This window comes from Mesocricetus auratus, unplaced genomic scaffold (assembly GCF_017639785.1).
Source record: "Mesocricetus auratus isolate SY011 unplaced genomic scaffold, BCM_Maur_2.0 Super-Scaffold_100025, whole genome shotgun sequence".
In the NCBI taxonomy this organism is placed as follows: domain Eukaryota; kingdom Metazoa; phylum Chordata; class Mammalia; order Rodentia; family Cricetidae; genus Mesocricetus; species Mesocricetus auratus.
Window position 1 is genome coordinate 12,136,712 of NW_024429206.1, and position 15,867 is coordinate 12,152,578.

The following is a 15,867-nucleotide window of genomic DNA, read 5'->3' on the forward strand; positions in this document are numbered from 1 at the left end:
GAGGAAAAAGGCTGGGGTCACCTGGGTATATGTTATTGGGGGCCAGCCATTCTCTGGAGGACTGAGGGTCAGATTATTTGGATCCAAAAAGGCTGAACCCAACAGTCAAAGTCTGTTCTTTCCCCACTACAACCACCCATGGGAATACAAGGTGGTGATTCACACCTCCATTTGATTGCTGGTGCTTTACAGTTTACATATGAAGGCTCCTTCACCCTCTGATAAGGAAAGGTAGGTCATCAGACCCACTTTACAGACAGGACAGTCAAGGGAAATGATGGGGAGTGTGATAGATAAGGCCACAGTGATGATGAATCTTAGCATCCCATCATTCCAGGGTGACAATGACATCCTATAGTGTTTGGATGTGTTTGTCACTGAGACGGAGCTGCCTGGCAGCCCCTTTGTTGCGCCCGACATCCAATTTGTCATGCACAGTTAGTACATTAATCTAATTCAAAACACAAATGCGGTGAGCAAAGCCAGACACTGGGAGCTGATGGCGCATCTCTCCGCAGTCAGGGTGACCTCCAGAAGGAGATGGCTGGGGGCGCGGCCTAGAGAGCTGGCCAGCGCTGCCCCAGTCACCACCACTGTAATTCACAACAACACTGACTGGGATTACTGTCCTAGCAAAACTCTGCAGGGGCAGATGACACAGACACAGCACTGTCGCCCGAAGCCCCAAACACAACTCAGAATCTTGACTGTGGTCTCGTCTCAGGAACACTTCCCATCTTTCTGCCAAGACGGAACTTCCTTTTGTGATTTCATATTTCCTCCATGGAAATATGTTTTTTGCACAAGTGCACACATGCATACACACATACACACATACATACATACATACATACATACATACATACATACATACATACAGCTCATCCCTCTTTACCATCTTATCACAGAAAAAGCACCAAACCCAACTTGTAGAAAAAATGAAAATGGTGTGAAATACTTACTGTTCCTTGTCACTGTGGGGATGCCAAGCAAGGAGAGAAAGAGAGAATGAAAGAGGTTATCTAGGAGTTCTCAGGACCAAGAGGCGGCAGGTAAGAGTGTGTACTTGCTCTTAAAGGGGACCTGAGTTCAGTTCCCAGCATCCCTATCAGCACGCTCACAGCCACCTGCTAGCTTCAGCTCCAGAAGTGCTGCCCTCTTCTAACTCCCGTGGCTACTGCACTCACACATGCACATACATCCAGAAACACAAGCATATACGCATAATTAGAAATAAAATGAATCTTTTTAGAAAACCTTATCATCCTGCCCACATTGTTCAGATGCAATATCATAGTTTGAATTCTGATGACCCACTTTCAGTTTTCACGTGTGTGTGTGTGTGTGTGTGCTCATTGTCTTTCATTTGTTTGCTTTGTAAGGTCTCAAATGTATCCCAGATAGCCTTGATTTCACAGCAATCCTCCTGCATCAGCTTCCCAAGTGCTAGGGTTACAGAGGTGTTCCTCTGCACCTTGGATTTATTTAGTGTCACACCTAAACCCTGGCTGCCTCTGGGTAGGGCTATTAAACCCCATTTGCAAGCAGAGACCAAATAAGTCAATTTATTAATAAACCACGCTGGTCAGCCCTCCATTCCTCCCCTCCTTGTTCCTTTTGTTGAGATAGAGGTCCATGTGACCCAGGCTGGCCTTGACTACATAGAATACAGTCAAGGATGCCTTGACCCCTGATTTTTCTGCCTCTACCTACTCAATGCCAAAATCACAGGTATCCACACACCAAGTCTATACAACTCTAAGGACTGAACCCAGGACCTTGTGCATGCATGCTAGGCAAGCATTCTACCAACTGAGCCCCGGCCCTGGCACCCATTTATACGTTTGAATACTGTTTCTCTGTGACACTAAAGGAAATCATTCAATGAAAGTCTGATTCTCCGCATCTTGGGCTGAGCTATTTCTAACAGTGGGAGATCCTGAACAGCAGGATACGTGGGAGATCTTGTTCCTGACTGCTGCACAGCAAGATATGTGTGGAGGTGCAACCCTGTCTACTCCCAGCACCTCGCCACCACAGGCAGCTGGCAACCTGTCTTGGTACCTCAGTTTCCACCTTGCATCCCTGGCCCTGTCTGCTGGCAGCATCTCTCTGAGCATCCTCACTCTGCTCCCACCCGGGGCAGGAACAGATGCATACATTCTTTTTCACCCCCGCACTGGTGCCTGCAGACAGTATTCCTAGGTCCCAGGAAGCTGAACTAGAAGGGTGTCTGAAAATTGCAAAAGCAGGCAGTCTCCTTGGTCAGGCAGCAGCTGAAGGAGATTCTATTCTTCCTCACCTGGAGGGAGACATGAACATTGTGTTCCTCCCATGTCAAGCTGTGGTGCCAGGCTCAACGGCGTGTGTGATGCCTGCAATTTGGCCATTATTTAATGTCTGGAGGAGGTTGCGTGCTGAGAAAGGCAGCGTGCGTGTTCGGAGCACCGGGATGCATCATGGGAGCACAGGAGTGGTTAATGAAGCTGCGTCTAGACGGCTGGAATAATTCTAATTTAATTGACAGACAAATTGTTTGGCTTCCTATCAACGAAAGTAAATTCTGATGAATGGGAGTTTAATTAACTCGTGTTTCTTAAATAAAATAATATTTTACCCTGTCCACCCTCTGGGAAATGATTTATCTCACTGAGACACACTTTTTGGTGGGTAGAGTATTATCTACAAAGTAAGTTTGTCCAGGATGGCATTGAGGGAAATGCCTGAAGTGTCCTGCTGAGAGGCACACCCAGAGCTCTTCCAGAGGAACAGAGGAAGGCTGTAGGTAGACCTGGGGAACAGACGGAGGGCTTTACATTTCTTTATTATTATTTTATTTTAGATGAATAGGTGTTTTGTCTATGTACCACACACATGTCTGGTGCATGAGGTAGCCAGATGAGGCATCAGATCCCCTGGAACTAGAGTTACAGATAGTTGTGAGTCACCATGTGGGTCCTGGGGATCAAACCCAGATCCCAGATGGAGGGGTTTTATTTTGGAGTATATGGGTGGGTCAAAAAACTCTTCCCAGGTATTTACTAGGTCCTCAACAAATTAATTAAAGGCATTTTTTAAAAGATAAGGTCTCATGTTGCCTAGCTGGCTCCAAACTCTGTGGGTAGCTAAGGATGAACAGAATTTATGATCTTCCTGTGTCCACCTCCCAAGTGCTGGGATTACAGGTGATGCAGGGTATTCTGCAAAGCCTTGTGCATGGTGGGCTATACCTAGCACCTGAGCCATATCCCCCAAACCATGCTTTCCATTGCCACTCAAGGACTGTTAGAAAGAAAGGGATTTTTCTTCAGCTCTTTCATTCAAGACAGACAAAACAGATTTCAACAAAACATAAAGTGGATTCTCTCCTCAAGAGTTTATTATGCAAAAGAAAACCTAAGTCAAAGATTGTGGGAGACTATAAAATTCTGTAACAAAGGAATTTAGCCTGAATAACAAGTTTAACGACAAAAAGAAAATGGACCTATCCTTAAAAACACTGAAAGATGGGACTGGAGAGCCAGATACACCATTAGGAGCACGGGCTGCTCAAGAGTTGGGGACCAGGGTTCAGTTCTCAGAACCCAAATGGTGACACACAACCATCTGTAACACCACTTTGAACGGCTCTTATGCCCCCTCTGGCCTCTATGAGTACTGCACCCATGAGTATGCACCCACAGACACATGCAGTTCAACGGGCAATACAGAGTGAGACATTGCCTAACAATATTAGTAATAATTTATATTGATGATGATAATGATGTCACTTCAGGGGACAAAAAACATCACATCTGGACAGTCAAGGACTTTAGGTGGTGGTGTGTGGTGGATGCTTAGCAACATTCACAGTCATCATGACTGACTAGAATGCCATCACAACATTTGGAGCTAGGGATATGTGGAGACATCCCTCTGTATAGTAGTCACAATGCCCAGGGGTAATAAATCAATAGCAGAGAGTATCAACCTGTCATTGGGTCATTTAAATGTAATTAATTTCAAGTACTCATCACCTTTTGTGTAATAAAGTGTGACTGTAAATTTATATCATTTAATTTTCAGTTGTGGCCATGGTCAGTAAGTGGCTTGCAAAGGTCCTGAAATTGACACATCAATTGTGAAGAAACGCTGTGAACCATTAGCACACCACTCATCATTCATGAGTGACGTCACTGTGTGGTCAAAGACATGAAATGTACACTCAAAGCTCATCAAAGACCTGGGCCACATTCATAACACACTAATGTCAGCACCTAAGGAGCTGAGTGAGGCAGGAAGATTGTGAGTTCAAGGCCAACCTGGGCTATGTAGTAAGATCCTGTCTTAAAACAAAACAAAAACAAAAAAAGCCACAACAACAACAAAAAACTCATCAAAGAGCAGGAAGGAGACTTAAAGGGCCAGGAAAATAATAAAGACAATGAATTATCAGAAATAACTTAAAGTTCTAAAAATGTAGTAGAGTGGTTTAATCAAAAAGTAATGTCCTGAAAATATCTCAGGCTGGAGTCTCTGGGAGGCTGAGACATGGAGTTAGGCCCACTTACATTGTTTCCTTTAATTATCTATTTTTGTTAGATCCTCCCTCTACATACAACACCGTTTCTTTTAATTATCTATTTTTTGCTACAATCTAGACTAGGTAATCCCCACAGTGTTTCTTTTAGTGGTCTATTTTTACTGGAGTCAATGGCCAGATGTAACAGTTTGTTTTGAAAACTGGTTCTTTCAATGGTCCACTTTCCCTACAGTGTAAAGGAGGAGATAATGACATTGTTTCAAAAATTAGTAAATATTATTTATTTTATAATTACTTTTTGCTTTCCTGGAAAGTGTGTAGTATCTACTTACATCCTCTTGTAAAAGACCATTTCTTCTTTAGTAAAAGTGGGAGTTATGAGTCAAGTTTAAAAAGCTAGAAGTGGGGGTATTTCATAGATAAGGAGAAACTGTAAAGGTATCGCCATATGACAAGGGATGGACACACTTTTCCACCCAATAAAAAATGACCTTAGTTGAAAATCTTTTTTTAATTTCTTTTTTGGGGGGGATGTTATTTTTGAGGTTGTATTTTAATTACAATTCTCCCTTCCTTTTCCTCCCTCTAAACCCTCCCATATACCCTTCCTGCTTTCCTTTAAATTCTTGACCTCTTTTTCATCAAGTGTTATTATACACACACACACACACAGAGAGAGACAGAGAGAGAGAGAGAGAGAGAGAGAGAGAGAGAGAGAGAGAGAGACATGTATGTCATGTTTTCAAAGCTGTTGGCACTGGATAGCCAAGGGCCGTGTCCTTCTCGGGGAGGACCACCCCCACTCCCGGCATTCCTCAGTCATTTGCAGTTCTTTGTGTAGGGTTGAGGCCTCATAGGAGTTTCCCTGCCCAACATGGCACGTTTAGAAAATTACAACCAATCAGAATGCAGCATTGCAGAGTCCAGTCCCCATGGATACATCAACAAAACATCCCCGTGCCTCAGGCTCAGGGAACATTGCTGAAGAGGGGACAGAAAGATTCTAAGAGCCAGGAGATCAGGGAGTTTGCTGTGAGAGTGTGTCTCCTAGGAATGCCAGAAGCTACACTCATAAGGTCTCACCATCAAGACTGCCTAAACAGGAGCAGAACAAGGTTGACACCCATGAACATGCCAAACTGGATGGGGGTAAAATGGAAAACCCACCAGGCCTCAAAGATGGGCTCAAAAAAAAAAGGGGAACCATGCCCGGTACTAGAAACCTAGCCAACTACTCAATGCTAGTGCAAGTATAGTTATTGGAAAAGAATCCACAGGTACTAATTTACTAAACCAGCATAATCCAGAACAACACTCTATAAACATTTGTCCTATAGCCACAGGTAAGTGTAGTCTTCACCCCTCATAAGGAAACTTCTTTTTCTAACAGACAGAAACCCCTTCTGCATTCTTTGGGCCAGCAATAGTCATCAGCAAACAGCCCACTACCCTCCACCCCCATTCCAACTAGGAACTTCAACCTTACAATGTCTTTAAAATTCTGTCAAACAGAGCCACCACACTGAGGCATAGAGGTTAGAGAGGCTATCTCTAAACCATGGCCACAGGGCTGGGTGGGTAACACAGACACTCATGGTAGGTTTCCTATTGGAGACACACTAGGGGAACAGTGGGGGTATGGAAAATTGAGAAGCTTATACCATAAAACCCACCATGGGGCTGGGATGCTAGCCCTGCAGTGAGAGATTCTGCCTCACTCAATAGAGTTAGGAGTGATAGAGGAAGATGCCCAATGTCAACTTTGTGCCTCACATACATACATATACATGGGTACCCATATATAAATTTACACCCATACATGCTTGTATATACAACACACACATACACCTAGCCCAGGGAAAGAAACCCACAGCTCTTCTCCCTTCAGAGGAAGACTTTTTAGGAATACCCAGATCAAATGAGCTACTTCCAGGTCACCACAGACTTACTTTGACTGAAGCGGGCCGTCACCAGGGTACATCCATCGGTTCACCACAGTGTCAGTCATGGCAGAAGACTGTCACACCTGGAAAACACCCATCCAAGATGGTTACCCAATCATCTGGCCACTTTGAACTCATGAGCGCACACTCTATGCCACACATGTGGGGACACAGACGTTAGGATGCGCCAGTCATGCCAAAGGGCACAGCTGTGGGGCACGGAGACTTTGACTTGGGTCTCCAAACTCATGAACACAAATAACCCTTTCTCCACCTCACACAAGGCCTGTGGTGGGCTCCTTGTTACAGTGGCTCGGGTCATTCTCTCTCTCTACATCCGCCCTGCCCAGTATCAGTTTACCCTCCACACATCAGTCAGGGAGCACTTGAAAAACTTGTCCCAGTTTGGCAAACATCTCCACAGTCAGACACAGGGGTCCACTGGCCCATCCGGCCCACCTCTAGACATCTCCAGGGAGGAGTGAATACTCCCTCCTCTACCAGAATCTGATGTTTATAACAGCACAGAGTAGAAGTGACCCCAAGTCTGTCCACCACACCATGGGCAGATGTTTGAAATCAGGAAAGAACCACCAGATACGCCTGCTCACTGTGGGTGCTAAAGGAAGAAAGCCGGGCTCTAAGCAGTCTCTTCCGAGAAGACACCTTCCCTGGTCACACGAAGTCCCTCCCCTAGTCCCGTTCTTCCTCATCCCGCAGCTTAGCATGTGATTTGTCCTCTTGCTATCTGCATTTGTCTCTCCACCTAGTCAGCAAGAGCCACAAGTTCCAGGCTTGGGACTGCCTTTGCCCAACTGTAGCTCCTCAGTGCACAGGGGGCCAGCATCATGGACCTGTGAGCCAAGCAGCTATATGGACTCTGTGCAGAAGGACCCTGCTCCCCCACAGGAATAGCTGCAGGTGGCCTAGACCCCTAAGCTCAAAGCTCTGTGCTCATTTCCTGGGATTATTCATAAGTCTTGCATGGGAGACCTAGAAAGTTTTACTTTGCAATCAGCCCGACATGTGGTATGCAGTTGGTGATCAATAAGTGCTCATATAGATCATAAAGGTTGGTGAGTACACAGATGTGTGAAACATCAGAGCCAGCCAGCTGTCATAGCCTTGAGGACCCCTAGGCCACACTGCATCTTGGACCACCACAAAAGCCACTGTCCAAACCCCAGAAAGACACACTATGAGGACCCCTCCCCTTTGCATCTTGTCCCTGTTTCTCCCTGTCAGCATCCATTGCTATGGACCAGTGAGTCCCACACCTCAAATTCTTCTTGGTCTTCTGCTGCTTAAAGATAAGTGGGGAAAAGTTCAAAGCTCATTTAAAAGCCACAGCAGTGTCTGAAGTGACCTAGTGGGGCTGAACTGGGCTGGCATGGACCTCACGTGGTACTCTGGAGAGCTGCAGGGGTCTGTGTCACCTGCAGATGTGTGTGTGGGATTCAAAACTATAGCCAGCCTCTGTGCCCCACAGTCCTGCTTTAAATCATGGGGGACCTGCCCCCAACATCTTGGATGGCATCCGGATACTTCTGACTCTATCTCTACCCTCGCCTGCCTCCCTTCCCTGCCTCTGACTCATCACTGACCAGTGAGGCTCCTGTGGACCCGTTCAGATTACTGGAGGTTGAAGATGAGACCTAACCAGGGACTTAAGCTGAGGAGGGAACAGACATGAACAAATGACATCCCAGCCAGACACATATTATGCTTGACCCACATGTCATTTTTTTAAAGTAAAACTAAACCAGAAGTGAGGAGGCATTAAGACTGGGAGCTTCTCTCAAAAAACTGGAATTAAACACACACACACACACACACACACACACACACATACACACACACACAACGCACAACTCATGGAGGGCTGGGGTTGGTTCAATCAGTAGCATGCTTGCCTCGAAAGGGTTTGTGTTTGATCCACAGGACCTGCGTAACAAAACTGGGCATGGGGGCAGAAGCCTGAAATCTGCTCTGATGGGGCAGAGGCAGGGGACTCGGACTCACTGGCCAGATGGTCTAGCTCACTTGGAGAGTTCCAGATCCCAGCGAGAGACCCCGACTACAGAAACAAGGTAGATGGCTCCCAAGGTTGTCCCCTGGCTTATACACATCTCCCTCTCCCTCCTTCTCTCCCCTCCCCTCCCCTTTCCTCTCCCATTGCACCCACTGTCACTAAGTATCTAACACCGGTCTAGACCTAGAGATACAGCGTCAAAACACAAACTAGAGACAGAGGTGAGGTCGGCTTCAGGCGGGGAAGACAGAAAACACACAGGCCAAGTGTGAAGCGTGCCAGCTGCTGACACAAGGAGGAACCTGAGGAGGGGTTGGGCATTTGGTTTTACACGGGTGTCAGGAGGGTCTCACTGACCCATGACAGGGGACTGATCCATGCGGACAGCTGGGGCAGAGCATCTCAGACAGATGGAAAATGAACTGCAAAGGCCCTGGGGTAGACAAGCCTCTGGTAAGTTAGAGAAACATCAGGGAAGCTAGAGAGGAGTGAGCCGGCTGGGTATCAGAGAAGCAGTGACTCTCCACAGATGAAGTGGGCTTCTTCATCCTCTGTGTCTGATTGGCTATGAAACTTCCCATGACCAATGGGATGGCAGCATGCCTGTCCAGTCGGGGTTTTGAAGATGCAAGCGCTCTACAGCTGACTTCTTGCTGTATGTGAGGAGCCCAGGCTAGCCCACTGGAAGAGCCACTCACCCAGCCAAGTGAGCCAGATCTGGCCTAGACCAGAGGAACTGCCCGGCTGAACACAGCCCGATGGCTGACTTAGAGAACCGGAAGACAGCCAACCATGGTAGTTCTGAACCACTTGTTAGCTGGGTGGTTTGTTACACAGCATAGTCAGACAAGAAGTGGCTGGCTCAGACCCAACTCCCACATCCAACCCTGCATCCTTCCCTGAGTGACGCCACCTAGCTGTCCCACTCTGAAATGAGGACTCCCACTCTGGCTAGTTTACCTCCCAGGCTAATGAGTGACTGTCCCTGAAGGGCTTTGGCAGCCGACTTGTTTTCCAGGCTCCAGCCAGGGAGCACTCTGTCAATGTTCCTGGTGCACCTGGGAGAGGTGTTATAAGTCTGAGTGAAGGTGTAACAGATACCTGGGGTACACTGTGGGGGTGGGGTGGGGGGTGTCAGTCAGAGGTCAACTTTAGGTGTCATTTCTCAGGAGTTGCCCACTGGTCTTTTGCTGGCATGTAGGTTGCCAACTCAGCTAGGCTAGCTGGCTAGCGAGCCCCAGAGATCTGCCTGCCTCCCTCTCTCCGCTGCTTGGGTTAGAACAGGTACCACCATGCCTATCTTTTTACATGGGATCCTCATGCTTGTATGACAAGCACTTTACTGACTGAGCCATCATTCCAGTCTACACACATCCCTAATTTAGTACTAGGGTCAGGGGTAAGAGTACTCCAGATTTCCTTCCAGATGGCTCCTTTCTTAGTATCCGCCGGTGAGGCTCAGGTGGGGATCACCTAGTTCTGTCCTTGGAGATGGGCCTGTGGCCCACTTCTGGTCAATCAGTAGCTGCTGTGCTGTCATTGGCTCAGGAATCAGCAAATGACCTGATCTGGGCCAATGAAAGCTTTGCTGGAATTCTGCTGATGGTGATTTTCTTTCTGTCTCAGGTGCTAAGCTGAAAGGGACAGAAGCCACCTTGCGGGGGAAGCCTGCTGCAGGGAGATGGAGAAACGCTACTGTCCCACGGGCACAAGGGGGCTGGGGGGTGCTGGATCCCGCCATGCCTGAACCCATATCTGTCATTTTAGCTATCATAAACCAATGAAGTCAAATTTGAATTGAATTTTTGTCACTGCAATACTCCTGTGTTTGTGTCCTCAGGGTCCCATGTCAGTTTGGAGCAAGCAGGGATCCCAAAGGCAACCAAAGCTGTGGGACCTGAAAAATTAACACTAGTCCCCACTGGGACCACAGTAGGTCTCTGACTGTGCCCTAGGCTCTGCCCTCAGATGCATCCTCCCCAAAGGGACCCTGCACTGCCAATTAAAACTCATCAACAATAAACAACACTGATTAAAAGCAAAGCTAAGTACTTAATAAGACAAATGAGGCGATGGTATTAAAAGTCAGGATGAGTAAGCTGGCCTTAATTAAAACCAAAGATGAATGTCTTCCTCCTTTAAAAACTGTGCCTGTGGTGTATGTAGTGGGGGGGTGAGTGTGTGTGTGTGTGTGTGTGTGTGTGTGTGTGTGTGCTTCTAGAACAGGTTCCAATTGCACTGACACACTAAATGACACAGGGCAGTCATGCTAGGACACACGAGTGAGGGGGGAGGGTAGGAGGTCTCCCCAGAAAAGGAAAGCTTGGGTTTGAGGTGGAGAACTGTGGTATGCAAGTCATAAAGCAAGAAGAAAAGGAAGAGTGGGGGGGGGGTGAATGAAGACTTAGTGTCCCAGGGATGGGGATGTTAGGCAACGGGAGGTTTAGCGAACACGGACCCTGGGCAGGAAAAATACAGCGTTGAAGGCTGGTTTGCCATTTCCGAGCGAGGTCACCTTAGGTACACGTCTTTCCTGTCATGCCTCTGTTTCCTCACATGGAGGCTAGGAACAAAAGTAGACCCCATCTCATCACGGATCCACGAGAGTTAAATGACACAATACGTGTGAGACCGAGACCAGGCATCAACAGCCCCCTGTGGAGCGGAAGCAGTATTCATTTATTACTGCTAAAGTTGGCTGTGTTTTCCTAAAGAGACGGGGCCTACTTTGGCTTGAGAATGGCATGTCCCTGGCTTCCTGAGCTCTGAGGGAGGACATGGAGTTGACGGTGGCAGAGGGAGGAGGATGGAAATTCAACAGCAGCCACAGAGGCAATGACAGCTTTGTAATACTTGAGGGATCGTCGTGTGAGTGCTGTGGATTCACTGTGACTGATGGCTGGATGTACCTTGTGCCTGAACAAGGTTTATCTAACTCATGTTCTGTAAAGCATTTCTCATGGGAGTCGATTTGTAAACAGCAAAGTTTTTCTTCGAAACCCTGTCTCAAAAGAAAAATGGGGGAGGTGCGCGAATGGGTGGGTGAGTGGGAGCCCACAACTTAGGGGGAATCGGTTCTCTCCTCCCACCATATGGGTCCCTCCCTGTGACCACACTTGGGCTTTTATGTGCAGATTCATCTCATAGTCTGATTTGCAACATATTAAACATAACAAGAATGATCAGCGAGCACTCCTCACTCTCACAGAGACGAGCGGAGCGGGCCTGTTTTATGTCTTATTTTCTGAGTGTGGCAGAGGCAATGGGCTCATTATGATATGATTGTCCAAATGAGGCCATTTAAAAGGTGAAGTTCCAGGGAGCAGAGGAGAAGTCCTGTCCTGGGGGCTGTTTCTAGGCCTCCATCTCCTACAGCAGAGGTTTTCAGCCTTCCTAACGCTGTGACCCTTTAGTGCGGTTCCTCATGCTGTGGTGACCACCCCCTCACCATAAAATTATTTCATTGCTACTTCGTAACTGTAATTTTGCTATTGCTACTAATGGTGAGAATAAATATCTGATATGCAGACTATCTGATATGTGACCCCTGTGAAAGGGCCATTCGATCCCCAAAGGGGTCTCCACCCACAAGTTGAGAACCTCTGTCCTACAGGATCCTAAAGATGCAGGTTCACCTCACCCCTGTGGAGGCGGGAGGAGGGAAGCTTGCCAAAACAAGCCTGCCAGCTTGGAGACCCACCGCTACTGATGACTTACAAGCGTTGGTCTAGCATGCAGCCTCCCTGGGGCCTGATCAGATAACAGCTGAGCTGGACGGCAAATGGGTCTCTAAGAGCCTTTCCAGTTTCTGGTGTCCGTAGATAGGCTCAAAAGTAAAAGCCTTGCAGGGAGCTGAGGGCATGCTAAGGGAAGCTACAAGAGGTTCACCCCAAGCTAAGCTGTGGCTCAGCTTCTAGGACAACATGGCACTCAGGTGGGAGGGCATGGGGGCCTCCATCTTTTGGAGCTGAGGAACAGCGAAGACTGAATCCCTTCGATGCTAACTCTATCTCTTCCTTATAGTGGGAGCTTGGGAGTCTCTTAAGTTTACAGGGATATTTCTGAGCTCTGCTCTGGCCTCATGTGGCCGCACCACCACAAGAAGCAAGACAGGAAAATGCAAACGGCTCCAGCAAGTCTTCCCTCCTCCCTTGGTCCTTGCTCATCTGGGAGAACACACCACACCAAGCTCTCCTGACACAGGACGGAAGGCGGCAGGAGGAGGCGTGGCACCTCAGAACCTAGAAGGAACAAGAGAGCCAAGGATGGGGGCCCCCACAGTGACTGCCTTTCCTGGGAAGCCCACAGAGTGTAGACGAGGCCCTGGAGCCCCTTTGTGCCTCATTTTCCTTGTCTGGAAAAAAATGGGGATTATAACTGAACAGCTTGGGCTGGAGAGATGGCTCAGAGGTTAAGAGCCCTGACTGCTCTTCCAGAGGACCTGAGTTCAATTCCCAGCAACCACATGGTAGCTCACAACCATCTGTAATGAGATTGGGTGCCCTCTGCTGGCCTGCCAGCATGCATGCAGGCAGAACACTACATACATAAATAAATCTTTAAATAATAATAATAATAGCTGAGACAGCTTCCCTGAGTTAGAATGGGGTGAAGTAAGGAGTGCAGAGCATCTAGCAAGGGGTGTACTAGCCCATGAGAACCACTCACTCCCTGCCTGCTGTCCTCTGAGAATAGCAAACACTCTAGCATGGCATCCCAAAGCCAAGCTCGGCCTGCAAGGATGCAATGGGTACCTCTCTCCTTTAGTGTTATTACCAGGCCGTGTCGGCCTTTCCCTCGCTTGCTCAGGTACCCAGAGGGCTCTTCTGAGAACATCCTCAAGGCCCTAGCTCCCCAAAAGGATGTGAACTGGCATCTGTCAAGAAATAACCAGGTAGACCCAAAAGCTACCGTCCACCCGAGAAAGTTTCATCCGCTCCCCCATTGCTACCTGAACACCACAGACAGGACTCACAATGGCTTGTCATAATTTTCCAAATTGTCACACAGATGTGAGAGATTTGGGGTCCATATTGTGGACCCCCAATGTGCCTGGGGCCCTAAAGCCATACAAGTAGTGAAGGTAGTGTCATAGTCTAGCTGCCCACTAAAATCACCTGGTGACCTTTACACTGCCAAGGCCATTCTCCTATAACATACAAACCTACCTACCATTGGGGTGTAGTAGCTCAGTTGGCAGGGGGCTTGCCTAGCATGTATGCAATCCCTGGGCTCCATGCCCAGCACTGCATAGATGGGGCATGGTGGCACATGCCCCCAATCCCAGCACTCCGGAGGTAAAAGCAGGCCTCAAGATCATCCTGGGTTACACAGCAAGTTGGAGGCCAGCCTGAGCTACTGCCCCTTCCCCAGCCCCCACCATAAACAATCCATAGTCAGAGAAGGACTCTAGAAGTGATTATAGAGTGTGCCACCCAGGCTGAGAAGCAGACTCTGGAAAGCCAGGGTGCGCTGGGGGCTTCTTAAATCTTCCTTCTTTCGTTTCTCTGCTTTTCAAAAATAATCCACCGCTTCTAGGATTATCTGTGAGCACTGGCTGCATGCTGCTCGCTCTCACACAAGAGGCCCGATCCTCAACACAATGCAGGTCTCCTGAAATTCTTAAGCTGCCACCCCATCCACCACAGGGGCCGGTGGAGTGGGCGTGGATATTCGCAAAGCCTCAAGGTGGCTCAGCAGTTTCTAACAACCTAGCCGAGGAGCCAGTTTCACAAAAAAAACAAAAAGCCTTGATTCTTGATCCCCCCCCCCCCGTCATCCCTTGCCCTGTGTCCCAATGTCCCCTGCCTGGGCTCAGCTGGGATGTTATTCCTTCTCTTTGCTTCTGTTCTGTGTAATGACCTGTCAAGTGAGTTGGAACAGCCTGGAGAGGGGGAAAGGTTTCCAATTAGAGCCAGAATTATTTCACTGACACCGCCAGCTCCATTTAGCCAACAAATATTGGGCACCTACTGCATGCGGAGCACTGTGGGACACAGCCTGTGAGGGGCATAGAGGGAAATACCGCAGTCAAATTGTCCCGTTCTGGAAACAGACAATAACAAAACGTACTGTTCGAAAGTATCTCGGGGTGCCAGGTCCTAAGGAGGCAGAGGAGTCCTCAGGAAAAGGATGCTATTTTAAATGAGGGGGTAGAAAAGGACTCAGTGGGAAGGTGGAAGGAATGACCAGAGGTGGGACGGGCTAATGGTTCCCCTTCTAGAACCCCCAGTTCAAGGTGGAGTCACCCTCTTTACCAGAGTAATACCTAAGGTTTGCTGAGTGCAGACCCCATGCCAAGTCCCACTCGAAGCCAAGACTGGGTAGTGGTGGCAAGTCAGTGAGGTCCGTGTTCCTGTCCCCATTTTCTGGAAGGGGAAATGGGTGAGCAGAGGGGTTTAGTGACAGATAAGGCAGGCACAAGGACCTGAGTCTGATCCCATAGAACCCACACAAAAACGTCAGGGGCTGTGACTATTCACACTTGTCACCCAGTGCTGGGGAGTGCTGACTGACACATCCCTGGGGCTCACTAGCTGCCAGGCTAGCCCAATTGGTGAGTTCCCAGCCAAGAAGAGACCCTGTCTCAAAGGAGGTAGATGATGTAGCTGCACGTGTATGAACACACACACACACGCACACACACGCACACACACACGCACACACACGCATACACGCGCGCACACACACGCACACGCACGCACGCACACACGCACACGCACACACACGCACACACACGCACACACGCACACACATACTCACACACACGCGCACACACACACACACACACACACACACGCACACACAGGAGAAAAGACCAACCCAGCTCATCAGGATTGGCCATCCACACACAAGGCTGCTCTTCAGGAACTGGCTCTCCCTCTCCAGAGTCATTTGAGCCTATCTGTGCCAGGAAAGATAAGGAGGCATGTTGTCCAGGAAGCACAGCCCCACTCCCAGATTGCCCCACGGAACAGCTGCAACTGGAACACTCAGGAAAACTAGCGCGCAGCTTCCCAGCATCTCTGAAAAGCTGAGATCAGAATTTCTAGGGAAGGGCCTTGGGATCCTGCCTGGAAGAGGGAGAGCCTCTTTCACACACCGGTATCAGTGGGGGGAGGAGGGGCGGGGCTGGGGGAGCTTAATTCCTGGATATTGGATTCCTCGGAGGAGTACAGCTCCCTTCATTGTCTGTCACCCTGCCGGTTCTACTTTCAAAGAACGCTTAAAAAAAATAGCTTTGCAAAATAAGTTGCAATCAACTACAGCCATAGCTTCATCTTTAAGGCTACATTTGAATACCGAAGAAGAAATGGCAGCAGCAGGAGAGTGGAAAACCCTTCCAGGGAAACGGAGCCAGCAACATCGCA

General features: G+C 48.4%; 1 protein-coding gene across 2 annotated transcripts in view; it reads right to left on the minus strand.

The window, feature by feature from the left end:
* The window catches only part of Rph3a (rabphilin 3A), a 69,409-nt gene that overhangs the window by 41,948 nt on the left and 11,594 nt on the right, over window positions 1-15,867 (minus strand). For both annotated transcript variants that reach the window (XM_040731370.1, XM_040731369.1), the window contains exons 3-4: window positions 6,472-6,548; window positions 963-974 (exon numbers count right to left, since the gene is read on the minus strand). In XM_040731370.1, the coding sequence (XP_040587304.1) occupies window positions 963-974; window positions 6,472-6,530 (71 nt within the window). In that variant the 5' untranslated portion in view covers window positions 6,531-6,548. The remainder of the gene's footprint in view (window positions 1-962; window positions 975-6,471; window positions 6,549-15,867) is intronic.